This window comes from Pimephales promelas, chromosome 8 (genome assembly GCF_988280905.1).
Source record: "Pimephales promelas chromosome 8, fPimPro1.hap1.1, whole genome shotgun sequence".
Taxonomy (NCBI): Eukaryota; Metazoa; Chordata; class Actinopteri; order Cypriniformes; family Leuciscidae; genus Pimephales; species Pimephales promelas.
The window spans coordinates 26,004,930-26,032,108 of NC_142776.1; the positions used below are offsets into that span (position 1 = coordinate 26,004,930).

Below are 27,179 nucleotides of genomic sequence, written 5' to 3' on the forward strand. Positions count from 1 at the left end.
CTTCCTGAACTGTCTGCCATTATTGGACAAATTGATTAATTCAGGTGTGATTGACCTCAGTAGTCACGGCAAACATAATCAGACACACCTGAATTAATCAAGCTTGGCCAATAATGGCAGACAGGAAACAAGTAGCTGGCTTAAGTTCAGGAAGTAGTTCAGCTGTGCATAAAGCCAATTCCCAAACCATCAACATTTGTGCGAGCGACCTCAATTTTAAATCTGAAAGGCCTTTCGTTTAAAACAACCCCTTGATTCCAACACTGTACATTCATTTGCAAAGGATTTCTTCTCGAATTTCCCAGTCACAAGCTTTGTGGGTTTTATAAACATGATTGAGATCGCTGCATCTATTATACAGGTGATTAGTTTAAACAAATACCTTTGAAAATATGTTTTTCATTTCTCTATTGAGCTTTTTTGTATTAGTGTACACAGAAATAATCTCAGAATTCATGGAATGAAGTGGCAAAAAAATCAATAAAAATACTTTCATTGCCAATATAAAGCAATGCAAGTCTAAGAATTCCCAAAAAATATTACTTGTACTCGAATTGGGGTGGGGAATCACACTTAAGAGATTCTGAAATATGCCTGTTTATACTAATCACTCTTCAATCTAAAAGTAAAAGTCAATACGAAAATTGAAGCAATGTGGACATTTCAATTTTCTCCAAAAAAGTAAACAAACAAATGAATCTTTCAACAAGATAAATTATTTAATACATGGATATGCACAAGTAAACTAACTTGGATGATGCAGACAAAGGCTAATTGGGAAGTGAGAGAAGAGAAGTGCTAAAGACTGCAAGTAAGATATAAAGAGCGTCTCAGTGAGTGCACACTTTCTAAAGCAGAAAGAGACTCCAACCAATCAGAACATCACTCATAAACCATGTGCTGGAAAGTCTGATGCAATGTCACATTCTCACTCACTTTTTCTGGTCGAAAAACATACCTGTTAAAAACAGACATTCACTTTGGTTTGTGTAGTTTTCACATGTATCTATATTTTGTAAAAGAATCGTAGCAGTGTCCATTCATTCATGCAACCTGCAGTACAGTCTACACCATTGTGTATCATTTGTTTTATAAATTAAACAGCTAAATTCATGTTCCAATTCAAGAAAAAGCACTGCACATTCATATAAAAATAAGTCTTCACAAAATAAATAGTTTGATCATAAAAGGGTTTGATTGTGATTAGCATTCTGCCCCCGTTCCTTCAATTTATTGTACAATAATTTCAGTTTCCTCCACCCTGGCAGGAAGTGAGATGAAGATGATAAAGAGATCAAGAGTTTTCATTTTGGTTTGAAGTGCAGCAGCCGGCTGTATGTTCACAGGCCGTTCTTTGTGAGTTCATGGACGCCTTTCTCATCAATGACCAGAGTGGATTGGAAAGCTTGCCCATTCACAAGATGCTCCAACCCCTTTGGAATCAAGAGAGACTATTAACTCCTCATTTTTTAAAATAGAAACTTGCAAGTAGAGTATATGGCTTAGAATATGTATTTTTCCCATTTGCACCTAAACCATATATCAGGGTAAAGTTATTCTGGGATTATTTCTCTTACCTCACCACCATAGGACACAAGAGGAGAGATCTCACACTTGATTGGCAGGTCTGTTCCATCCTTCAGGCTGTGATCAGCAGAGCACCAAAATGGGTTATATATATATGTAGAACCCAAAATGGGTTAATATATATATATATATATATATATATATATATATATATATATATATATATATATATATATATATATATATATAAATAATGTATTAATGACTATGCCAGATCAAGCATTAATCATGTCATATATGATATAAAATGATTTTAGAAAATTAGACACTTTAAAAAAAAAAAAATGTTAGACTTACCCTTAAAAAACTAAATTAATTTAGACTTCTTAAAAAAAAAAAAAAAAAAAAAAAAAAAATCCCATTACAAATGATTCACCCATTTAAACGGCCACAATCACTTTATCCAAAATGCAACCATTTTTAATGCATTTAAATATTCATCATTGAAAATTCTTGATTATAAGCACCGATTATTTGTTATATTGATGAGCAGCCTTGTCCTGTTCAGCATGCCTGATGCCCATTTCCCAACATGCATATTATTCTGCCTGTTAGTAGCTGCTTTTTGGGTCAGAGCCAGTTAAAAGATGCCAACCTTTCCTACGGCCTGTCTGGGACTGGACATCTTCTCCCACTGAGCTCTAACAGCTACACGGAATCTACTAAGAGCGAAGCCCCATCACCATGCATTAAATACGACAGTGAGAATAGTTACTTCTGGCTGACTTCAGGAGTGACTGTCCCTGCTGGTCCATGTCTAGAAATGTTACACAGGAAATATAGTGCGGTTACACTATAACTAAAGATAAATTGGAGTTAAAATGAACACAGGAAATGTTTGAAACAATAAAGAGTGGACTGGAGACAATCTAGGTTGAAGTAAAATATTAAAATAATCCTGTTGGCCTGTATCCACATGGATTAGAGCTGTGTGAGGATTCTTCCGAAATTCTCATTTTGTGTTCCATGGGGGGAAATATGACAACATAGAGTTTAAAAACAACTCCAAAGTGGGTAAATACTGACAGAATTATCATTCCTGAGTGTTTGTCTCACCTGGGTATAGCAGGTATGCGGGTTCCGTTCTCATCAACGAAATGCCCTCCTGCATTTAAGATCCAGCGGTGATGCAGGGACATGAGGGCGTGACGGGCTGTAGTGGGGTTGTCCTTCCCATCCTGACTGTCTGCATTCTTCAATGGAGAAAACTCATCTTCTCTTAGAACTTCATATACCACAAACTTTCTGTCATGCACACACACAAAAATAAAAATAAATAAGTTAAAACTAATTGAACATGCCTGAAGCAATATGTATTGTGTCAATCATTTTCAATCAATTACAGCCGTCACGTGACGTCGTCACTCTCTTACAGTTTTGCCCTCCTGGAGGGACTATCCTCCATAGAGTGGTGCAGAGATGACGTCAAAACCTGGAAGACTAATTCGCCACTGGTTCCCTTGAGATTTTCCTATGGGGTTTTTTCAGTTTATGAGTAAAATAAAGCCTGTGGTAAACATAACTTTGACACTTTGTTCTACAAATAACTTCACACACACACACCACAAACTGTCTTATCTATTTACTTATTAGAAACATACATTCAAACATATAATAAGCTGCTTCATTAAATTTTAAATGCTTCAAAATTAACATTTTTGCTATGGGTGTGTGTAATTTACATTGAAGAACAAAACGCCAAAGAATCATAAAGTTAAGTTTATCACTAACAGGCTCTCTTTTTCTCAAAAAAAAAAAAATTCTCAATTCTCAGGAAATTTTCGAGGGTACCAGTGGCAAATTAGACTTCCGGGTTTTGATGTCATCCCTGAACCACTTAAAAAAAAAAAAAAAAAAATGATATAATTTGAAAGTGTTTGATATTTTTATTTGATTTCATTTAAAGTCAGTTAAGTAGATATAATTTTATCTACTTTAGCACGCCGAAAAGATTCTATAAATAACACTTATTTTGTATATGATTAGCATTAATTCTCTCTGGATCTTCAGATCTCATAATAGTGTGAGCCAGAACAGGGGTGTCGCTAAAAACAAACAAACAAAAAAAAAAAAAAAAGAGTAGTTTGTCATTGTTTTGCACGTCACAAGTAAGTCTCGAGTCTTGGCATTCAAGTCCCAATTAAGTCAAGTCCTGAATCAATGCTTTTAAAATATATGTTATGTTCATGACTTTGCAGTTCAATTTCATATTTATAGCGATAAAATTTTCACTAAGGCCAGTCATCTATATCAGTTCAGTTTAGGGATTGTTCTTGCGTGTGAAAAAATAAGGAAAAGGCAGGAAAAAAATATTTTATTGGTTACCCAGTAAAAGTAAGATTTTCTATTAAAATCATTTAATAGAAATAACTGCTGCACATTTTGTATGTGTGTGAGAGAGAATAAGTCTATGAGTGTATTCCAAACCATTCTTTGGAACCTAAAATAAACCGAAGAAAAAAAACATCTGTGAGAAACACAGATGCATAAGAAATAACTGCTACTATAACACATTTTACAAACGAGAGATGGATGCAGACAAACTCACAAAAAGACAGTCATTTAAAAATACTGTGTTACTTAATACTAAGAGAGAGTCAATGTGTGTGAAATTAATTGCTCATTGGGAAAATTAATCAAGATTTGCTGCACATTAAATTTAAAGTATTGAGTCCCTGGTTAAATTTTGTTAACACAACAGTAATGGTAGAACATTCCCATTTCCATAGCGACGCATCAAGTGACACTTTTTGGGGCTACATGCCTGTCATTTACAAAACGTAAATCCATCGATTTCTCCCGAAAGACATGGAAGTGAATGGCTGGTGAACAGAGAACTTTTTAGTTACTTTATATAGGGGGGCGGAGACATTATATTTGAAAGGTTTATTATTTATTTGCGCTTACAAAGACATCAGTGTGTTTTTTTTCTCAAATTATAAATGGTTCGCTAGTACTTGTGTATTTAAATGCCTGAAGAAAAAAAAAAAAAAAAACGTATTTGGTTGATAACGGTCTGAACATGTTCATAAATGACAACTGACCAGCGCTGCTGAATGCACTCTATCAAGCGCTCTCTGGCTCAGTGCCAAACATGTGAAAGCAAGTCATTGTTGTCATCCAGCGAGTCATTGTTGTCAGTCTAAGTAGAGTCGCAAATAATCTTTGATTATGTCAAGTCGAGTCGCAAGTTATCAAGTTTGGGACTCGAGTCCACGTCATGCGACTCGAGTCCATAACCCTATTTGAACTCGGTCAGTTCACTGAAACATGGGTAAATGACGAGAAGTCCAGTCAGCAGCACACATACTGAAAACAGGAATTAACAAAAAGTCCTGACACTAACTTGGCAAACTGGAATATATCGAAGACAAATTTTTCCATCTTAATCCCATTGGGTTTGTCAGGTTTGATTAGCTGCCCTTGTGTGTTCACGTAGGGAATTTTCTTCTGCGCCACATGATGCTGCAACTGCGGCTCGTGAGTCCTAAAAGAAAGATAGAGAGGTGTAAAGACAGAGGGATGGACAAGCAGACAGTAACTGACAGAAAAGTGAAGCATGTTCTTTCAGTTAAAATTTCATAAAAATGACAATAAGAGAACACGTCTGGCAAAGTCATCGGTGTTTAAAATACCAAACAGTCAAAAACTGCAGATGTTCCTCTCCAGACTTTACCTCATTCTCTGCACACATTAAAGTCAGATCCATCCTGTCTAGTATTTACAAGATGGCAAAGCTCATTGGAAATAGCTAATAGAAAAAGCTGTATTGTTTAATATGTTACCGAGATCATTGCCTAGCAACAAAATATCATGAAAAATGATGAAAAAAAGCTGAAATTCATAGAATAATAAAAAATTGGGCAAAAAATTAAATAAAAATATCAATTATATATAATTAAATTACAGTGACATTAATAGCGGATTTATAATTCATTGAGGTACTCTCTGAGGATTGACTAACCTCACAATCTCTTTGAGGAATGTGAGGGTGAAGTAGTGATTCGCTATGTTGCCAGCATTGAACATAAGTCGACCATCGGTGCTTCGCTTTTCTGCCGTTGCCAAGGTAATCTCGCTGTACTCCACTACTTGATAAAGCCCATCCACCTTACAGACCACACCCACCGCCTCTGTTGGATTGGTCTTCTCCACAACCTGCCAATCAGAAGTAGATGCATGTGTGACTTCAGCACAACATTGAGACATTTCAAAAATGTCAAAGTATTTAATACTTCCCTGTACATGCAATACGTGCAACATTAGTTTACCTTCAAAATCACTTTATGCTTTTTTTTACATTTAGATCATCTAACATTTACATAAAGTGAATCTTTCGAAACACTAACACTTTAATAACACTAATAATTGAATTACTGTTGAATGTACTATAACTGCACATCCAGTTTTATAATGTTTTGGTGCTTAGATTTTATGTTTTTAATTTTCTATAGAACTAAAACATTGTACAATTTTATTATCAGCCATTTATCGGCAATAACATGAATATCTAAAGAACCTACATGTTCAAAATTTTGGCATCAGTAAGATTTTCCTTTCTAAAATAATTTCATTCATCGCGGATGTAATAAAATGAACAAAGGTGGCAGTAAAGTAACAATATATATATATATATATATATATTAAAAATAAATGCTGCTCTTTTGAACTTTCTATAAAATCAAATGATCCTGAACAAAAGTATGATGGTTTTTTACAAAAACATTAAATGGCTAAAGTTATTTTCAAAATTGATAAATAAAAATTTTTCTTGAAGACCAAATCTGCATATCAGAATGATTGCCATCACAGGAATAAATTACATTTAAAACTTTTTAAAATAATAAATATCTATCCATCCTTCCATCCAACCATCCATATTAGAACCAATTCTTTTAAATTGTAATAATATACACAATTTTACTGTTTTTGATCAAATAAAAACAGCCTTGGTGAGCGTAATAGACTATTATATAAAATTATATATATATATATATATATATATAAAACTCATCAACCCCAAACTTTTGATAGGTAATGCACATTATAATGTTGCCTAAATTCACTTAAAAAGTTTTAATACTGGCGATTTATCATTATCGGCAGTAACAAATGTTTAAATAATCTCCTCTCTCCCTTAAATCAGTTATGGGAAATACAAAAAGACCAAAAAACAATTTACTGTAACAAGCCCTGTAAACTCTGGTAATGATTAAAGTTGACTTAGTTTGCGTTTATCAGCTGTCATAAAGATTGTACCAGGTCAAATGATAACAATTTGTCATAACTTGTCAAGTTATAAAAACCAAGTCTAAAACAGTTGGTTTACGATGTCTTTTTAACATTGAAATGAATTTAAATTGAAAAGACACATTTTGTCAACATTGAAATGTCAAGTACTCTAGCTGCAGTGTTTGAACAGCTCACACACTCCTGTGCTGCGTTTGCCTGAGGTCTGTGTTCAATTACAGCAGAGGCAAAAGCAGAAACCCCTTTCCATTCATCCGAGTAACAAATTACAAACTTCTCAGTTGATGAAGGGTTAGCATTGAGGAGAGGCTTCGAGCTAAAGCCACTTTAAGTGCATGCTTCAGAAATTTTGAGGGGTGGGTGGGTCCAGATTTTCTTACCATCGTCCCCCTGTCACGCAGGAACCGTTTAATTACTAGCAGCTTCAGAAAGCTCAGTATTCAAAACCAGCTGTTGAGTATTTATGTCTGAACCTAATATCACATGCAAATACTTTCATGAATCTCATATTGTATGCCAATGATTCAGTTTGAGGCGGAATCAAAGGCAGCTTTAAGCATTTTGTTCACACTGTGAAATACAAAACCGATTCTTCACTTTCAAACAACCAAAACAAATATCCAAATTCAGAGAGAACCGAGAAAAGTAATCAAAATCAGAGCAGAATAAATACAGCAAGAATACGATAAAGTAATATTTGTTAAGACGTAATAAAACAAGCACTTTCAGATAACATGACTAAACTGGTCAGACAAGTAAAACATGGCGAGTTTCATTCTTAATGCATACTCTTCAGGAACACACCTACTGTGAAGTTTCAGTCATTTCATATGCATTGGATATGAATGATTTTTACAAACATGTTAATTCCTGATAACTTAAATGTAGAGTGTAAAAAAAGAAGTGTTTGTTAACACTAAACATGTATACATAGCAATTTGGTTTTCATTGCATCATAACAACCACTACAATAGACTGTGTGAGGTTACACTGAGAATAATGGCTAAATTAATTGGTATCCTGCATCACCAGGCTGGTTATATAAGAGTTTTAAAGGCAATTTAGCTCCTGACTGGAGACCATTTAAAATGTCCAGAATAACCACTGTTCCTTGTAAAAGTATTTTCCCGTTCTTGCTGTTGTGTACGCAGACTGCAAAAGCACATGTGAACGTGTTACCTGAAACTGCATTCAAAGGAACCACACTTCATTGCTATATATGTGCGGCAAAGCCTAGGGTCCCGTCAAAAACATTCCTAACGTTAACATCATTAAACAAGTCGGTTAACAATTAGATGAGGGAAGTTTGCTACTTAAAAAGTCTCTAAAAAAGAAATTTAGAATATATCAGTTATTGAATCTCAAATTTAATTCTTATTTCCTGTCTTTAAAAAACATATTAAACCATGCATCCATCATTCCAATGTGTAACAATAAAAAATTTAAATAAAAAAAAATGCAAAAACTACTGTTAAAAGGTTTAGGGCCAGTAAGATTTTTTTTTGGTGGATTATTTATTTTATTTTAAATATGGTAAAAACGTTAATTTTGCAAGTTACAATCACAGTTTTCCATTTTAATATCTAATAAAAAGAACATTTTTTTAAAGAACATTCTTTGATCGAAATAGATATCTTTTGTAATATTATAAGTGTTTTTACAGCCACTTTTGATCAATTTAATATGTCCTAGCTGAATAAAAGTATTCATTTAATCAATCGTACTGACCCCAAACTTTTGAACGGTTGTGTAAAATCCTGTTCATCCTGTTTTTTTTTCTCCTAAGCAGCTGCTCCATCTAGTGGACTAGCAAAAATGTTTTTAAATGTGACATGGCACTTTTACATTCAATTAAAAAAAATCTTTTTTTCTTTTAAATAATCAGATTAAGTTATAATAGTCCACAAATACATATTAAAAAAAGGGCACAAGCTTAATGATAATACACCAAGTACACATTCGTAATAGAACTGTATGCATGTTTTCTGCAGTATGCATAGAAGAGCATATACATACAAGGGAAGGGCTAGGTGTGTTAAAGACTGACCTTTGCACCACAGTCTGCTCCTTTAAGTGTACAGAAGCCAATGAAAGCAGGGTCGGCCACTTTCACAAGAATGTTGTCTACACAGTAGACGTGGATGTAGGAGATTCTTCTCGTCTCCATGTCCTTCACAACGTTCTGTGTCCCCAGAGCTCTGTACAGGCCGCCGTTTCCATCTGAATATGGAGATTCAGAGAAAACATACAAGTGCTGAATATTCACAGTATTTCTAGTTATTCTGAGACCAAGCAAGCTGTCTGATCATGATATCACTTGGTAACTGTAAGGCTAATTAGCAAAATAACTTCTGTTGTTAAGATTACTTGAACAGACTTTGACGTTTTGTTCGACAACATGCTGTAAACTATTTACAGTCATACATCGTATGTGAATAAAAAAAAAGAAAGAAAGTTGCCAACAAGAAAAGTTTAAAAACTCACCTGGTGCCATTGCCAGTTTGCCTTTGCCCTCTAGAATAATTTTCCCATTAAAGTCTACAGCGGGAAGCATGCCTTGCTGAAAGAAAAACACATTCTCTTCCTTCAGGCCGAAGTAGTTGTGTTGTTTGAAGAAGTTTTTGGTCATGTCCATTGTTCTGCCACTTGTCATAATGTACCTGATATATCAAAACATTGACCATGTCATTGCTTAAAGTATGAATTCATGACTGTCCAAAAGTTTGTTTTTGAAAGAAGTCTGCATTTACTTGACCAAAAATAAAACAGTACAGTAAAAACAGTAATATTGCAAAAGAATTACAAACTAACTTTTCAATTTTAAAGTGCCCTTATTATGCAAAAACGTTGTTTAATAATACATTGTTTATATACAATGTGCAGAGTGTTTCTGTGACGTCCAAAGCACGTAAATGTAAGAATGTGATTGAGTGTCTGTTGTTGTAACATTCGAACACCGCATCACTTCACCATGTGCAAATTTGGCACCGCAATGCAAGGCAGGGTTAACACGGAAAAACCCAGGTTAAAAGCAGCGGTAACTCCCCTTTTAAGGGTACATTTACACAACAACAATGTACTAAAATGGGAAAGTTTTCCTTCACAGTTTTCACGTACCTATTGACTGAATCCGTAACACACGTGCATGACATCACAGTTTTCACAAATTCGCGTTGTCCCCCCAAAAAAGGCCCCCCAAACCTCCTTTGTTGTGTAAAAACGCACAAAAAGCTTTTAGATGAAAACAGTGTTGTGTAAACGTTAAAGCACACGTAAAAGTGTGAATCGGTGTTTAGTACGACGATACCCTGGGGTTACGCACAGTGTGAAAAGCCCTCATGAAAGGTAACATTCATAAAAGCATAATAGGGCCACTTCAATATATTTAAAATGTTATTTATTCATGTGATGGCAAAGCTGAATATTCAGCAGCCATTACTCCAGTATTCAGTGTCACATGATCCTTCACGAATCATTTTTCATCCGTGGATTTGCTGCTCAAGTAATAAATAGTCACAATTGAACATTTTTGTGCTGTTAATTTCTTTGTAGAAACCATGACATTTTTTGTTCATGATTCTTTGATGAAAAGAGTAAACAGCATTTATTTGAAATAGACATTTTAGTAAAAAATTTAGCAGAAGTTTTTACATCAACATATACACTGCCAAATGTTCAATATATGGTAATTTATGATCACAGCTTGTAATAATTGCTTTAAAACGCTCATGTTTCTGGCTAAAATTAATATTACTACAATAATATATTATAACAGATAACTCTAAATTGTAACGTAAAAACATACATTTTCTGTAAAGCAGCTTTGAAACGATATGTATTGTGAAAAGCACTATACAAATAAATGCGAATTGAATTGAATAGTATAAATTAAGTTCAAACTGGAGATTTTAATCAAAAAGCAAACGTGTCACAATTTGTTTTTAAATAACGTGATCGAAAAGTTTTTTTTGGATATGGTACATTTTGGATACTAAAATAATGGTAAGTCTATGGCGTTCTTTAAAGTATGTTGGCATAAGACTATGGCGATCATACAGTCATTTAGTATTATCTTTAAATAAAGTTAGAGCTGATCATTAGGGCATCATGTGTGTGTGTTGTGTCAGAGGTCAATTCAGACCGAAATTCCTCAGGATGACATGCTGGCCTCATGTCAGCCCAATTTCACACCGACTAAACCATGCACTGACATTAATAGTGGGGAGGTCACTTCATTACAGTAAAAGGAGGAAAACTTCCTCAAGATCAAAATAAGTCAGCTAATCCAAGTAATTAGACCCAAGAATTGTTAACTCAAATTCCTTTCCAGTGAGATTGAAAATGAAAGATTTTTTTTTCTTCTATTATGCACTGCTTATACAGTAAGTGCACTGTAACTGAATGAGCTTTAATTGTGTTTAATGATCATCTTACCATGGAATGCAGCACTTCCTTGAGTGCTGTTTTTCAGCGAGCTGTTCCAGTCTTCGGATGCGTTCCGCCTGGATCTGAAAGAGGGTTTTGTGGGAGGGGAGGCCAAGGTCATACATGCCTTTTGGAAATGATACACCCAAGCGTGTCCCTTGACCTCCAGCCAACAGAAGAACCGCCACTTTGTTCTCTGATATACAGCGCAGGCCTGCGTGGAATGATGGGAGTTTCGGTCACTTTAGCAAATAGGTGTTAGTCATCATACTATTCAAGGTATAAACACAAATAGGCCATTTTTGCCATTACATTACAGTCCTTAATGTAAATATAATGCCTTAAAGGGTTAGTTCACCCAAAAATGAAAATTCTGTCAGTATTTACTCACCCTCATGTTGTTCCAAACCTCTATGTGTTTATTTGTTCTGCTATACACAAAGGAAGATATTTGGAAGAATGTTTTAATCAAACAGATCTCATTCCCCATTGACTACCATAGTAGGAAAAATATCTTCCAAATATCTTCCTTTGTGTTCAGCAGAACAAATAAAAACATAGAGGTTTGGAACAACATGAGGGTGAGTAAATACTGACAGAATTTTCATTTTTGGGTGAACTAACCCTTCAATTACTTTTGCAAAAATAAAATGGAGAGAATAGAGATGGAGGTTGTATAAAATATCTGGCGTCTTAAGCGACAGTTTGCTTTTCAATAATTGCAGATAACAGGGGCGATTATTCTAGACTTTTATGAGGCCCACTTAATCTTACATAAATTACCTTGATACTTGATGTTACTTCACCCACACACAGCCTTGAACATGATCAAATTTAACTTTCATGTGTGAATTGTTAAAAAAATGATTGAATTAAATGGTTTTTCTTTTTTAAAATGAATGGGACAAAGAAGACAGAAGGAACAAAGAAGGTTTTGGGTACAATACAATGTGGTCAGATTAAAGATGATGTGATTCTGAATGAGCTCAACAGCAAAGAAATTACGTCAGAAGATCTAACCAGAACCAGATGTTTTCAACCCCTTTTGGAGCATCCTCCCAAAAATGGAGTAGAGGGACAAAACAAAGTTTATTCAAATCTGAAACTTATTGTTACAGATTGGCTTGACCACGGAGAGAAATCTCTCAGGGTCAGGGGTCATGATGTCTTTGGGGGTCCAATTTGGCATTGAAGGTATTGCATCATTTTTTTTGTTTTGTTGTGCAATATTTCTTAGCAACATTTGTTTCTGTTCAACAAAGACTAACAAAACATAGTTTGACATTCATGTTATATTAAATGAAACATAGCCTGCTTCGATTTTGTAAATGGCCTCCTGTATAAAATTCTGCTGGAAAAAAAAAAGGTATCTGGTCTCCCAGCCTGACCAAGTTGGTCAGGTTTGGGGCATTTGTCTCTTGGCCAGGCTGGAAAACCAACTGGTTGACCTGCTAAACACCAGTTTGGCAAGGTAAAGAGAGCAGTTAAACCCACATAAACCAGCAAAGGACCTAAGGGCACTTGTATGTTTGAGATGAAGTCCTGTGAAACATTACAATATCTGAACTCACCCTCTTCTTCCCATTCTTTAAGACTTTCACGATCACGAGTTACACTTCCCAAATGTTCCCGTGGCACCGGTTCCATCCTGGTGTCCACTTTCTCCTGGGAGCTCTGCCCAGATGTCTTCATGGCCGTTTTAAAGAAGCTATTGATCTCCATGAAGTTCATGCTCTCCAGATCGGCACTAATCTCAGCTTGATCCTCAGGGCTCAGCTGATCCCAAAACTGGAGGACATGAGACTGCCCGGCTTCAGCGAGTCTCTTAGCCAGTTTGCTGATGTCCATGGTCTCTCCGTTAGATCTGGACGAGTCCGAGGCAAAAGAAAAGTGACACTGATTATCTAAGGATCTCTAGAACTCCAGGTAGATCCACCCCTTTTATCACACCAATAAATTGATAACCACTCTGTGTACGTGCTCAATCAAATAAACTCAGGGTAGGCCAAGTCTAAGGTCAGGTGTGATCTTTACCTTTACTCAAAGATTAACATAATTTTTGACGGGCAGGGACACAACATAGACTAAGTTTGATAGATAATAAAGTTTTATTAAAGATTGACACAATCACCTGTTCCTGATTTAAGACCAAACCAGCTCCAAGCCTCCAAAAGTATCAAGATTTTTCATAGCCATTTATAAAAAAACGCCATAGAATTCTGATGTAATAGCCTGTAAGAATCACCCATATCTGGCCCATCTGTGCCCTCAAACACAAATCGATAGACTGGTAATTTAATAGTAACGTAGAGTGTGTAATAGAGTTTCGAGGAATGCCACTGTCGCGTGGACCGCCTCCTTGACAACAGTTAAGCTCTCTGCCGAGCCAGGCTTTGCTAAACGTTTTATGACGGTTCATTTAACAACATCATAATATTCTTACCTTTGGAGCAGCTGCTGATCATTCAATACTTCCCTCTTACTCCAGTAGTAAGACTAAAGACACGGCTACATCTCCTGAGAGCGCCGCCTTCCTTCACTAGCCGGGATGGGATCCTCCTCCGACATCCGTCAGACTGACGTGGCAGGGGCAGGACACACACGGAAACTCCAAATTAGTCAAATGAAACCATGAAATGAAACGCGCTACTTTTCCCGACCCATATTTCACCTATATTTCATGTCCCTGTCTCTATGCAGCCCGCGAAATCAAATAGACCTATTTTTTACAGTCTATGGAATAGACGGGCGAGTTGCCATTCATCTCATCGTAGCCAATAGTGAGACAGAGATCAGGTCAAGGGCGGAACGGAACTAACAACGCAACGATATTTTATTTAATACAGTTTTGTTACAGTCTTTATTCATTTAATCGCTTCATATATTTTCCCAACGTCCCAGATGAAATAATGAATAAACCTACGTTTTTGATTAGATTTGTCATTTTAAAAGGAATTATTTATTGAATTGATTAATTTTAATATCATACAAATTTACTACTTTAATTCATATAATTAGGGGGATTTTTTTTTTATTATCCGTAACAACAATAGTATAATATCATTCCGAAAGAGAGAGAGAAAGAGGATTAATAAATGTTAATATTTAAATTGACTAGATTATCCATTAATTTAATAGACTGTATTAAAGAGACAATCGCTTTACAAAAAGCACTATATTATATGGATTTAAATGCGCTACATTTTAAATATATAATTTAAAGATCAAAATTTTACATTTGGTCGACCGTAGAAAACCATAGAAGAAAACACGGCTTTTAATCTATGCTTTTAATAACAATGTCGTCATTTCCGGTATCATGGCCACCAAAACAGTGGCAAAAATTGATCAACTCGGTCTAGAACTGGGTTTCGTGGATTCGCTGAATCTCTGAGACGCCACCTCGGCTTTTCGGATCTTTAAGATGCGACTATGTTGCAGCAGATAGCACCAATTTATGCGTTTACATTAAAATAGTGCATTTAAGTCATTGTTCCGTTGATTATAGTTAACGTTACGTCCTCAGCTGTAAACTTTGGCTTTCAGACAAGCAAAATGCAAAGTTTAGTTTCTGCAAAGGACAACTAATGAAGCAAACACTACTTATTATGAACCTGATAGTATTTCATTCACATTATCATTGATGTTACTTATGGCTAGCAGTTCTGGCTCCAATGCAAAAATGTCCAGTTCAAGTGGCAGCACACCGGGGACGACGGTGAGACCGGGGGCCGTGGATCAGTTGACGAGCCCGGCGTTATTTGAGATTTACGGAAAGAACTGGAACGTGCAGGCTCGTTTGGGTCAGGGCGTCTCGGCCTCAGTGTACCGGGTGAGCTCCGGCAGAGCGAGTTCCGCAGTGAAGGAGTTTCAGGCGGACGCGCTGGGTGGAGATTACGGGTACCTGAAGGAAAGCTCTGTGCTGGAGAAGATTCAGGGACATAAAAATATCGGTAACCACGTACAGGGATCAAGATCAGCTAAGAAACAGATTTAAACCTGTGGTTATCAACCAGGGGGGCGGGGGACTCTCTGCACATAATATCCAGGCCGCCCAAAATCATTTACATTTAGTTATCGTTAACATAAGTTATAATTTGAAATAAATAAATAAAATAATATACATGTTTTATGCGAACATAAAACTGACATCATATTTTTGAGTTTTTATTACATTACTTTTTTATTATTTTTACAACAGCTGTACCACTAAGTACATTTCATCATAGAAATGAGGGCATTTCGAATATTGTCTTGGACAAAGGAAGGTTGGGAACCACTGATTTAAACAGCTTTATATGCCACTATATTGCTATTAAAATCATGCAAAATGACAATTTTGACTTATGTTCAGTTCTTTGAAGTAAATATTGTGTGCCTTCCCTCCATTACACCAAAGTAAAAACCTTCAAAAATTGTGACGTAACATTATTTGGGCCCTTTTAACACCACGATTGTTCCACAAATTGTAGTATTGATGACATTCATCCTGCACATTTATATCTAAATAATTGTAAGAGCAAAAAGATCAAACAAATATAAAACGGCACATGCAACTTAGTCCAGGACAAAGCTTAAGGCCTCTCTGTAAAACCGGGGATCAAAGTTTAATTTCCTTGGTTATGTAATTTTATAGTTAATATGGTCATGACATATTATATATTAACATATTATATATATATATATATATATATATAATTCATATATATAATTCATATATAATAATAATTCAGAAAAGGAGCACACTGACATTTAAAACTTGAATGTAAAATTGCAATATAATTTACCATAGTGATCATGAGATCTGGATAGGACTCCTGAATTGTAAAATCAATTAATCACAAATAATCACATCAAACATAAAAGTTTGTGTTTATATATATATATATATATATATATAGCCTATATATTACATAAACATTTTATGTCAGATTTTACAGCCCTACTCCTGGAGATCCAAAAGCTGTTATTTTCCATCATTAATCCCAAGTTTAACATTGGTATTTTCTCTGTTGTGTCTCTAGTGGCGCTGTATGGAATGTTCACCAATCACAACCCATTCGGTGTGGCCACACATTGCTTGTTGTTGGAGCTTTTGGACGTGAGTGTGTCAGATTTGCTGGTCAGGGCGAGTAATCAGGGTCACTCCATGTGGTTGATTCAGCACTGTGCCCGTGATGTTTTGGAGGCCCTTAGCTTCCTGCACGGAGAAGGCTATGTACATGCTGACCTCAAGCCCCGCAACATTCTCTGGAGCGCTGATGATGAGTGCTTTAAGCTAATTGACTTTGGCCTTAGCTTCAAAGAGGGACACCAGGTGAGGAGTTGGAATGGTTGGCATGAGACACCTCATCATTTGGTGTCAGAATTTATTTACATGCACAAACAAACACTAAAGTTCAAAAGTTTGGGGTCGGTAAGATTTTTAAATATTTTTGAAACAAGTCTCTTTTGCTCACAAAGACTGCATTTATTACAATGTGCAGTAAAACAGTAATGTTGTGAAATAACTTAACTAATTATTACTAACACAAAAGCCACAATCTGTGTCTTATCCAAAATGTTTGTCAAAGCCTCTCTGGAGAGGTTTATTTACTGTCGTTTTAGAATTTAAAGCAGCACTATGCAGTTTTTGTTTTTTTTTTACCTTAACTGAATAGCTTCGGAATTATTGAAATGGTCATATGACTATTTCTGGGTTGAATGTTGGGTGTCTCAACCCTATAAAATTCTGCTGCCTTTTATATATTGGAAACTGATACAATTATTTTTCAGGATTATTTGAGTAAAGGTAGAGTCGGCAATTTAGAAAAGGCTAGCAGTAGCAATCTAGCTTTGAAAGCATAAGATCCCACTCTCCCTAAAAGCCACGCCTCCTCCAAAACACATGAACGTTATATCTGAACAACATGTCTGTGTAAATTTGTTTTAACCAAAATTGTGCTAAAAATATGTTGGATATAATTTTTCTGTTTACATTAATCATGGTTGTCAACTTGCCATCAGCAATTATCATTAAAAACAATGCAAATATTGATGTTAGTAAAACTCAGTGTGTGGCTTTTGCACTTTTTAAAGTCACTTTTACACATAAATAAATACACAGATTTTGTTTATTATTTAGTTATAATAAACAAAAAATCAAATTGATATTTTGATCCGATTAATCAAAAAAATAATCGTCCGATTAATCGATTATTAAAATAATTGGAGCCCTAGTTAAATTACCTCAAAGCACATAACATTACAATAATAATGAACGTAAACAACTTACAGAGCTCTGACTTGTACCACCTGACTGCTGCACATTCATTTCAGCATTGACAATGTTGCCATAGAAACGCATCAATACAGTCACGGGTTGCCATCTCATAATTACGGTTACGGCATGGCGACCGAATGCAAAGATAAGACGAATATTTTTTGGTCCAGAAGATATGTGTATTTTGTAATATTTAGACCACTTCTATTATTGATTGCTATCAGGATGTGAATAGAGCTCCAACCAGTATAACAAAAAGTGTTTATGAAAAACATTGCTTACCCTACCTTTAATAGTAAGCTCAAAAGAACCTAAATACATTTTCAATTTTGTGCAAGCATTCATTTCGTTAAAAAAGAACAAAATCTTACAGACTGCAAACTTTTGAATGGTAGTATTAGTTTAGCATTAAGGCGTCTTATTTTTAGATATAGGTTCGCAGAGAGCCTCAGGGTTTCTTGTCTGTTCTGCACAGGATGTGAAGTACATCCAGACAGATGGATACCGGGCACCTGAAGCTGAGCTGCAGAACACACTGGCCCAGGCAGGTCTGCAGAGCGACACTGGCTGCACAACTGCTGTGGACATGTGGAGTCTGGGTATCGTTCTTCTGGAGATGTTCTCAGGAATCAAACTGAAAGAAACTGTGAAGTCTCAGGAATGGAAGGTCAGCAGATACCAAAGCAGCTGTGAAGCCGAACTCTTCCTTGAATATAGACCTCGAACGTTATTTATTTTAATAACAATTTGCTTGTAATGTAATGTGTTTTGACCGTAATATTGTTCTTGCTAAAATATGATGTGTTGTGTCTCTACAGGATAACAGTTCTGCAATAGTAGACCATATCTTTTCAAGCAATGCTTTGGTTTACCCGGCTATCCCTGTCTATCACTTGAGGGATCTGATCAAAAGGTAGGAAGAAAACTAAGCAGTGCAGTTGTGTGTTCTTTAGACATGACTAGAGGAAGTAATATGTATCTTTACATTCCCAGTATGCTTCACAATGACCCGAAACTCAGAAGCACAGCTGAGGCAGCACTAATCAACCCTTTCTTCAGCATTCCCTTTGGTTTGTATCACTCAGCATCTAAAAGCATTGTCTGCATTGCTTAGTTTTTGTGTGAGTGAGAGACTCCTTTGGGTTTCAGCACCTCATATTGAAGATTTGGTTAGTCTGCCTACATCTGTCCTGAGACTTCTAAACGTAATAGACGACAGTCACCTGTATAATGAGGATGAGTATGAAGGTGAGTCTTTGTCTCTACATTTTCTTTATGGCAAATACACTTTTTTTTAGCAGATCTCAGTCACATTTACTTGTCTTTCTTAGATATAATAGAGGATATGAAAGAAGAATGTCAGAAGTATGGCACGGTGGTATCCTTATTGATCCCAAAAGAGAATCCTGGAAAGGGACAGGTGAGGAAAAATCATGGATTAAAAGTGAATATAAATTAGTCTAGATATTTTCATTGTATAGGAAATGACACTGGTCACTCTGATATTACAATAGTGGCCAAAATGGATGTCCAGAGGAGGTGTTTGTTTTTAATGACTCTACAAGCTTAATTAAACCATACAACGAGGAAAAATGTTTATATATATATATATTTAGATGTTTTAAATATAAGGGAAGAAAACATTTATTGTTTATCTGACAACATTTAAATGAAAAACTACAGCTACAAGTTTTATTTTACTAAGGAAAAAAAGCATAGATAAACAAAATGCTCACAGGAATAAAAGCATACATCGACTACAAAATAATCAGTTATTAATATTTTGTTGTTTTATAATTTCTTTGTGATAGCCTGTTCAAAAATTATGTCCAGACAATATTGCATGTTTCATTGCGTTATCAGTAATAAACCAATTGAAACCAAGCACAACTACGCAATGTGATTACAAAATCTTTTACATATCACTTTATAATATTTTATTAAAGTGTGAAGATGTAAATTTTCCTGTGCAGGACATCACTTTTGGCCACTACTCTATGTGCAATAGAATGACTTGTCTATGTATTGTCTTTGTGTTTTATTATTTATAGACCACTCAAATATATTAATATCATTCAATAAAAAAGTATTATATGTATTATATTACTATTATGTAACTGAATAATAAGATTAAGGATTGAAAGCGGGGGAAAATCACATTATGACAAATGTTTTTCTTCAAAACACGTTGGCCATAATTATTTGCACCCTAGAATTTTTATGAGTCAAAATATCTCTGAAGTATATTCAATTACATTTAATGGTTATTTTTTACAGGATATATTACATCTGAATTATATATTTTTCTTTTTATAAATGGCTACGACAAACGTTGCTACCTTTAAACAAAAATTCTATTAGGAATTTTTGGAGCAGGTGTGTTCTTAAAAAATAATTACTTTAACATTATTATTTTTTAGCACACCAGGTGAGTAGGAACATGAAATAATCTAGCAATGACTTCTTGTTTCACGGGAGTATGATTATGCGGAAACACAAAGGTTAAATTTCGTTAATCATCCATTACAATGATTAAAACCAAAGAATGCAGCAAAAGATGTTGAGCTTTACAAAATAGAAAGTGACTAAGAAAATAGCTAAAGAATTGAAAATCCCCATTTCCATCATCAAGGAAATAATAAAGAAGTTCCAATCAACTAAAGATGTTACAAATCTACCAGGAAGAAAACATGTGTCTATAACATCCTAATGCACAGTGAAGAGGAAAGGTTTAATGGCCAAAGACTTTCCAAGGGTCACAGATGAAGAATTGCAAAGATTAGTTGAGTCTTGAGGTCAGAAAGACCAAGAATCAAACAACCAACCCCTAGACTACCACATCTGTTGTTTTAGAAGGTTTCAAGAAAAATCTTCCTTGCCCATCCAAAGACAAACTCCAGCATATTTAGTTGTCAGACATGACTGGAACTTAAAAAGCAACCTGCTTCTATGGTCTGATGAAACTAATCTAACTCTTTGGCAGCAAGATGGGTTTAGTACAAACAGGGATAAAAAGTACCTCATGTCCAGGCTAAATATACTGCTGGATCTTTAATGATGTGGGCCTATTTTTTTGCTGAACGTCCTGGACATCTTGTTCAGATTCATGCTATTATGGATTCTAGCAAATACTAACAGATAAAAAAAATCTAAACCTGACTGCCTCTGCTTGTATAATGGGCCGTGGTTGGATCTTGAATCAGGATAACGATCCAAAACAAACAACAATGTGTCACTGAGCACATAATGAAGCTTCTGCCATGCCCAGTCCCCTAAACTGAACCCTAATGAGAGGGCTGAACTGTAGAGAAGCTCTGGGAATCTGAAGCATCTGGAGAGTTTCTGTATGAAGGAATGGTCTCTGATACTTTGTCAGGTGTTCTCAAACTCAGAGCTGTTATCTTGGCAAGGGAGGTTGCAAAAAGTATTGAATAATAGGGAGCTAATAATTATGGCTGACTTGTTTTGGAGAAAAGCATTTACTTCAATGAAAGGTTCAATATTTTTACAGCTTTCCTTGATCATAATTACCAAGGGGTGCCAATAATTCTGACCACAACTGTAGATTTTTTCCATTTTTGACACAATCCCACGTTGCTTTCTGAACCGATTCAACAGTAACAGAAGAAGTCAAATCAGAAATAAGTTATTCATTGAATTTGTAGCAGGACGATTTACACCCTATTACAATAATGATGTTAGCAAAAAAAAAAAATATACAATGAATTTAAAGACTCATCATTAATCTTGTCTTGGCAGGTGTTTGTGGAGTATGCAAATGCTGGAGACTCCAAAGAAGCCCAAAGACTGCTGACAGGCCGCACATTTGATGGCAAGTTTGTGGTCGCTACGTTTTATCCACTGAGTGCCTATAAGAGAGGTTACTTATACCAAACGGTGCAGTAAGGTGGCACACACATCTCCACACAAAAAGTGTAAATTACCTTACAAATCTATTGTGCTACCTTTATGTCACTAAGATCAAAATTGTTGTGAAAAAAAAGGCACACATGCAATTATCTTGGACAAAACAAGGGGAAAAGTTTTAGTGCCTGCTTCCTACTTTTTTACTAAAATATCAAACCAATTATATTTACCGGGTGATAGCTGGTTGCCAGACATTCAATACTTCTGCTTCCATACTTTGTCATTTTGATTATTGAATTTTTTGGCAGTGGTATTGATGCACTGCTTTGGTTTACACTGCCTTGTAAACAACAGATCACTTTAGAGACTAGGTTTACATGCTCTTTGAATGTCTACAATTCCAAAATCTGCAGATTTTGTGGCCTGCTTTCTTCCGTTGTGTATGTTGGGAATATCCAGTAATTATGCACATATTTATAAACTACTGGCGAAACACACTGGCCTGCATGCACTGTGCCGTGGTTAACATTTATGTTCGACTTGACCATGAAAGCTGTTTAACCGCATTTAAAGCGAAGACGGAAATCCATCAGCATCTGCCGAAAAAGCACAAACACGACAGAGTGGGTAGATCATTCTTAAGTGACTTTTCTTTGCTTATTCAGGGTTGAATGGAACGAGACTCCATGTTTAACACAAAAGCCACAGTCTGTGTCTCTACCAAAATGTTTGTCAAGATCTCTCTGGAGAGCTTTATTCGACCATATACTGTTGTTTTACAATTTCCATCTTGAATTCCAAAGCATAATATTAGTTGTGTCTGGAAACTCATCAAGAGCATGTCAAGTGGACTTCTTGACTTCTTCTGAAACTGCTCAAGTCTTAAAATGTGTGATATATGGTATATCACACAAATCAAACTTTCATAGCACACATTTGTAAAGATTCAGGAGCAAATGATCTACTCTGTATCTTCCTTAAGCTGGACTGCCCTAACACATGGATTAGTAATTCTGTTATTGTAATAATATTATTGTAAAACATACTACTGTGTTACCTTACTATCTTAAATACAGTAACACAAATTGTGTAGCACACCATTTAATATTAGAAAGGCTCTTGTTGACTTTTTGTTAAATCTGAAATGCCTTCTGCAGACAAGTCAATTGTTTCAGCTATTTGTGACTATACAACAATAGTGAGTGATTTTCCAAGTCATTATTTAACAAACATTATTCAAAGTTTTCCAGTTGTGGTAGGTAGTGTTCCTGGTATCATTGTGCTTTCCAGTCAGTGTGTCTGTGATTGCATGACGTGGTGTTTTTATTAGTCCTTCGGAGCTGACACATGAGCGATTGTTTGTAAGCACGTTCTCATTTATGAATATTGTCTGACGGGCGATTTTTTTTTTCTCCCACCGTCCAAACTGCAATACTATGGAGCCCCACACGTCATGAGGGGATTTTTTTTAGACATGAATTAACAATTCATTCCCAGAACTTCTCACAATTTACTAATATGTCAGCATGTGCGTTAGAATTTGTTCCTTTGTTTTACTAAATCATGGTTCAATTAACGTGGCCACAATTTAATAAAGCGAGGGAACTAATTCTTAATTTGTAGGCTGTAGCCATATATATACTGTTTATTAACTTCCACAGCCGTGAGCTCTAATATTATAAGTGCATAAGATAATGTGAGGAAAGAACATGCTGTTTCTCAATATTCAAATATTCAACATTTACCATTTTTTTTTCTCTTCTTCTAACTTTTTTGATGAGGTGTGGATTAGATGGCATTGTGGCCAATGGTTTTTGTTTTTATTAATGTTATGTATTCCTTCTTTTTGATAGGAATGTTTTAGTGTAAATGTAGGAAAAGTGCACTTTGGTTGAACTGATATGCATGAGTGTGTGTCATTCCAGATCTGTGCAATTTACTGAAATTCTGACTGACTCTGAGCATTGAAGAAATTGTGAGCGATCTCGATTTTATACACTCTATATCTATCTCCTGCTGACTCTTTCACTTTAATGGCGATGGCATTTGAGAGAATAATGGAGATGGCAAGCAAGAGATTTTTTAGGATCCTGTTCATCTGGATCTCTGCCACTGGAAAAAGTGGCTCTTGTTTACAAAGATTCAGTTACTAAGCAGCATTTGAGCTTAACTGTGTTGAAATGCTCATTGGGATACTAATTATATGTGTTACATGTTTGTATAAACTTCCCAAAAAACAAAGAGAGCCAGTATATATGAACTAAATGAAATAGCCATGGCTGCTGATTTACAATAAGGAGACTGTTGTTTCCTTGTCTTGTTTTATTTCTCTTTCCGTTTAAGCCAGAGAACACCTACAGTACAGTGAGCAAATAATTGACTTTTAAGATTGTTTATTTCTCAGTTACTCAGAAACAAGCATTTATAATACTACAATGCCAAATTTATATTATGATAAATCTAAAAAGTTGGTTATGAAACAGATTGGAAGTGATTTTTTGTATGCGAACACTGTCTAGATTTCATGGGAAATTGCTCACATGTATCAGACCATGAGAAACTGACTTGTGTCATTTTAATAGGTGTGAAAAGGAAGATTCCAGTTTTCTGAATGATAAAAGATGCATATCCAATTTATAGATTAGTGAATTTGACTTAGATGCGAGAATAGCAAAAGTCAGTTCAAGTATATCTTGTAGTTATGAGCCATCCAAAATTTTAATTCAGCCTGGTGATCAAAATAAAATTGATGACACCAGGATGAAGGCCTACTTTTTCCTCAAGCAATATCATCAAAGCTGCTCAAATAGAGCCTCGAGGCCCCTTCTAACTCTTTCAGAAAGCACAGAGATTTCTTTCCATAACAGACTGCATAGAAGAGATGGGTGTCTGTCAGGGATCATTTCATACTGCCTTAATTTTTTTGTATGCTATAATAATGTCACAGTCAGTGAACACTAGACTGTGAGAAAAGTGCCAAAATTGTTTTGAAGCCTTCATTTCTCTCCCCCACCAGCAACCCTGGAGAAAAAAAACTTAACTCTGCAGGGAAGCCATATGTTGAAATGCATGTAAATGCCTTTAGATGTGTCCAGAAACCTTCAATTGTGTTCCAGTTGGGTGCCAGAGATCACATGAACAGTAAAGCACAGTGCTGGAGTTTGGCTGGCTTTTGTGTTTGTGTAGTGAGTAATGGACCTCCCAAGAGAAAACACTGCAGGGTGTAACCACAGATAGACATGGGAGTGAAACGCTCTTTAGGTCTTAATAACTCCAGAAAGGTTGGAGAACTAAAAGTCCGCTTGAATGGTGAGAGAGATATTGAAATGGATCAGGAATGGAGCAAATGCTCGCAAATGCCCTTGTCATCTACCTATATATAATATATATATATATTTGAAGATGATTTCCTGTGTAACTCTCTTTAAAAAAAAAAAAAAAAAAAAAAAATATATATATATAATATACATATTTTGAAGCTGCTGCTTTATTGGTTTCTATATTAAAGTCATACATATCACATATTTCATTGCTTGCACATTTGACGTAAAAGAGCAAGGCAACACAACTGACATTTAATGAGGAAGTGTGAACTTAAATTGTGATGAGGCCATAGGTTGACATAAATCATGTATAGATATTAAGATATACGGGTTATAGTTCAGAGAGAGACTAGATATGTGGCTTTGCTGAAAGGTGAAAAACAATCAATAAAGATGTATTATGGAAATTGGGCATATTTTTTTGTACTGCATTGGGCTTTGTTACAGGATCAGAGGTTTGTTTCATGTGGAATCTACTGTTTGTTGTGAAGTCACTTGCAAAAAGGAGTATAGTTGCATATAGTAATTTGGTCAAAAAGTTTGCAAAAATAGTGTTTACAGTACATTTGTGGTACAATATAGAGAGAAACGTTCAGGGTTTATAGCGCGAACGCAGTGAGGAGAATTATGTGAATTCTGATGAAACGTCTCTGAATGTAATGCCTATAATGCACAATATTTCTCTTTAAAATGTGCTTTTCAAATTGAAGCTTTGCCAATGATTTCTTTGTTATTGAAAATATAGATTTTCCACCGTGAAAATTCCCTCCGAAGCATTAAAAAATTGTCATAGATATTCTTTGATAAATTAATTATGGATGCAGGTCATTTAAAGCATATAATAAAAGTCTAAAGTCATCAAATTTAAAAACATGAAATTGTTACAATTAATTACAGATAAATAATAATGATTATACATCAGAGGGTGTGGTTCTGATGGCCTGTGTTATCATTTCTGTGCTCCATGTTAAGACAATCCTTGTCCTTGTGTTCGTGTATAACCATCCTCATTTCCCTAGTCTTCTTATGCCTGAGGCAGAGATGTGATTGGGTGAAACTTAATTAAAAATAAATCTCTGCCTTAAAGTCAACATGATATGTAGCAGGGAAAACAAACCTAAACTTGAATTTGAAACGTTACAAAAAGATCTTGAATCTAGCATTGAGTGCAAGGATGAGTGTTTTATGTATTAGGTAGAATGAGTCGAAAGACGTTGTTGATGTTTTTTGTCAAATGTAATTTGAGCTGATGATTGTCCGCCAAGGATCACGGGAGACTGTGACTTAAAAGCTCTGGAGGGAATAAATAATTTTCATGTTTCTCACAATAAAATGTTAATGTCGTATGACCTTGTGTCTTTATTTCATGGGCTTTTTTTTATGAATAGTCAAGTCACCTTTATTTATATAGCGCTTTTAACAATATGGACTCAGTGATAATAGGAAATTAAAGTAACAGATTATTTTGGTTTTACAGCAGCTCTAGAATAAAGTGATTGTCCAGCTAAAGTTAGTTTTGATCGATTCACTTCCGTTACAAAGATCATTAGTCATTAACTTAGGGGCCACTTACACGGGGGGTCGTTCTAACAGAAAACCCAACGCGCTCTGGCCCGCTCATTCGCACAACAGTAGTGCCTAGATGCTCCAACTTCATGAAAGAATCAAATCCTTGAAGAAAGTGTTACCGACCATTAGATGGCAGCACTTCCTTTCAGACTGTTAACAGTGTATTGCAGCTTTTAGGTTAGTGTGGAATCGGATATCATTACTGAGGAATTCGAAAGTTTGCCTCTGGATTTATGCACCTGTAAAAAAAAAAAAAAAAAAAAAAAGTAAATAAATGAGAGCTGTTCTTTTGAAATTTTTATTTTTGTGTTTATTTTTTGAAATTTTTATAGACAAAAGTTTAATATCAGTCATTATTGACAATAACATGGATATATAATAATCTACACTGATGTTCAAAAGTTTGTGGTCCGTAAGATTTGAACTCTTTTTTTAATTGTACGCAAGGAAAATAATTTTTAAAAATTTAGCTGGGATGCATTAAATGGAACAAAAATTGACATTAAATTGACATTAAATGTTACAAATAATATTTCAAATAAATGCTGTAATCTTTAACTTTATATTCATCAAAGAATCTTGAAAAAATGTATTGCAGTTGTACTCAAAAAATGTACTCAAATATTAAGCGGCAAAACTGTTTTCAACATTGATAATAATGACAAATGTTACCTGAGCACTAAATCAGCATATTCGAAAGATTTCTGAAGGATCATGTGACACTGAAGACTGGAGTAATGATGCTGAAAATTCAGCTTTGCCATCACAGGAATAATTTGCATTTTAAAATAAACATTTCTTTGAAATATTAATAATATTTCAAAAAAAAATAATAATAAAAAGATTAACAACCTTGAACTTTTAAACCGTAGATTCCAAAGACCCCCATCTGTATT

The 27,179-nt window shown here is 35.2% G+C and overlaps 2 protein-coding genes across 3 annotated transcripts; one reads left to right on the forward strand and one right to left on the reverse strand.

Moving 5' to 3' along the window:
• Positions 1-698: 698 nt before the first annotated feature.
• uap1 (UDP-N-acetylglucosamine pyrophosphorylase 1) lies at positions 699-15,261 on the reverse strand. 2 transcript variants are annotated; one of them, XM_039647699.2, is made up of 12 exons: positions 14,896-15,261; positions 13,706-13,838; positions 12,834-13,126; positions 11,272-11,476; positions 9,322-9,497; positions 8,885-9,057; positions 5,552-5,745; positions 4,934-5,074; positions 2,644-2,832; positions 2,303-2,344; positions 1,578-1,644; positions 699-1,433 (listed from the first exon to the last, which is right to left on the reverse strand). In XM_039647699.2, the coding sequence occupies exons 3-12, from the start codon at positions 13,108-13,110 to the stop codon at positions 1,341-1,343; spliced, it is 1,557 nt and encodes a 518-aa protein (XP_039503633.2). In that variant the 5' UTR covers positions 13,111-13,126; positions 13,706-13,838; positions 14,896-15,261; the 3' UTR covers positions 699-1,340. The 2 variants fall into 2 exon arrangements, with proteins under 2 accessions (XP_039503633.2, XP_039503634.2); XM_039647700.2 differs by lacking the exon at positions 2,303-2,344.
• On the forward strand, positions 14,906-26,060 carry uhmk1 (U2AF homology motif (UHM) kinase 1). The gene is made up of 8 exons (XM_039647701.2): positions 14,906-15,215; positions 16,287-16,579; positions 18,000-18,191; positions 18,343-18,437; positions 18,518-18,594; positions 18,674-18,772; positions 18,856-18,944; positions 21,284-26,060. The coding sequence occupies exons 1-8, from the start codon at positions 14,906-14,908 to the stop codon at positions 21,428-21,430; spliced, it is 1,302 nt and encodes a 433-aa protein (XP_039503635.2). The 3' UTR covers positions 21,431-26,060.
• Positions 26,061-27,179: the final 1,119 nt, after the last annotated feature.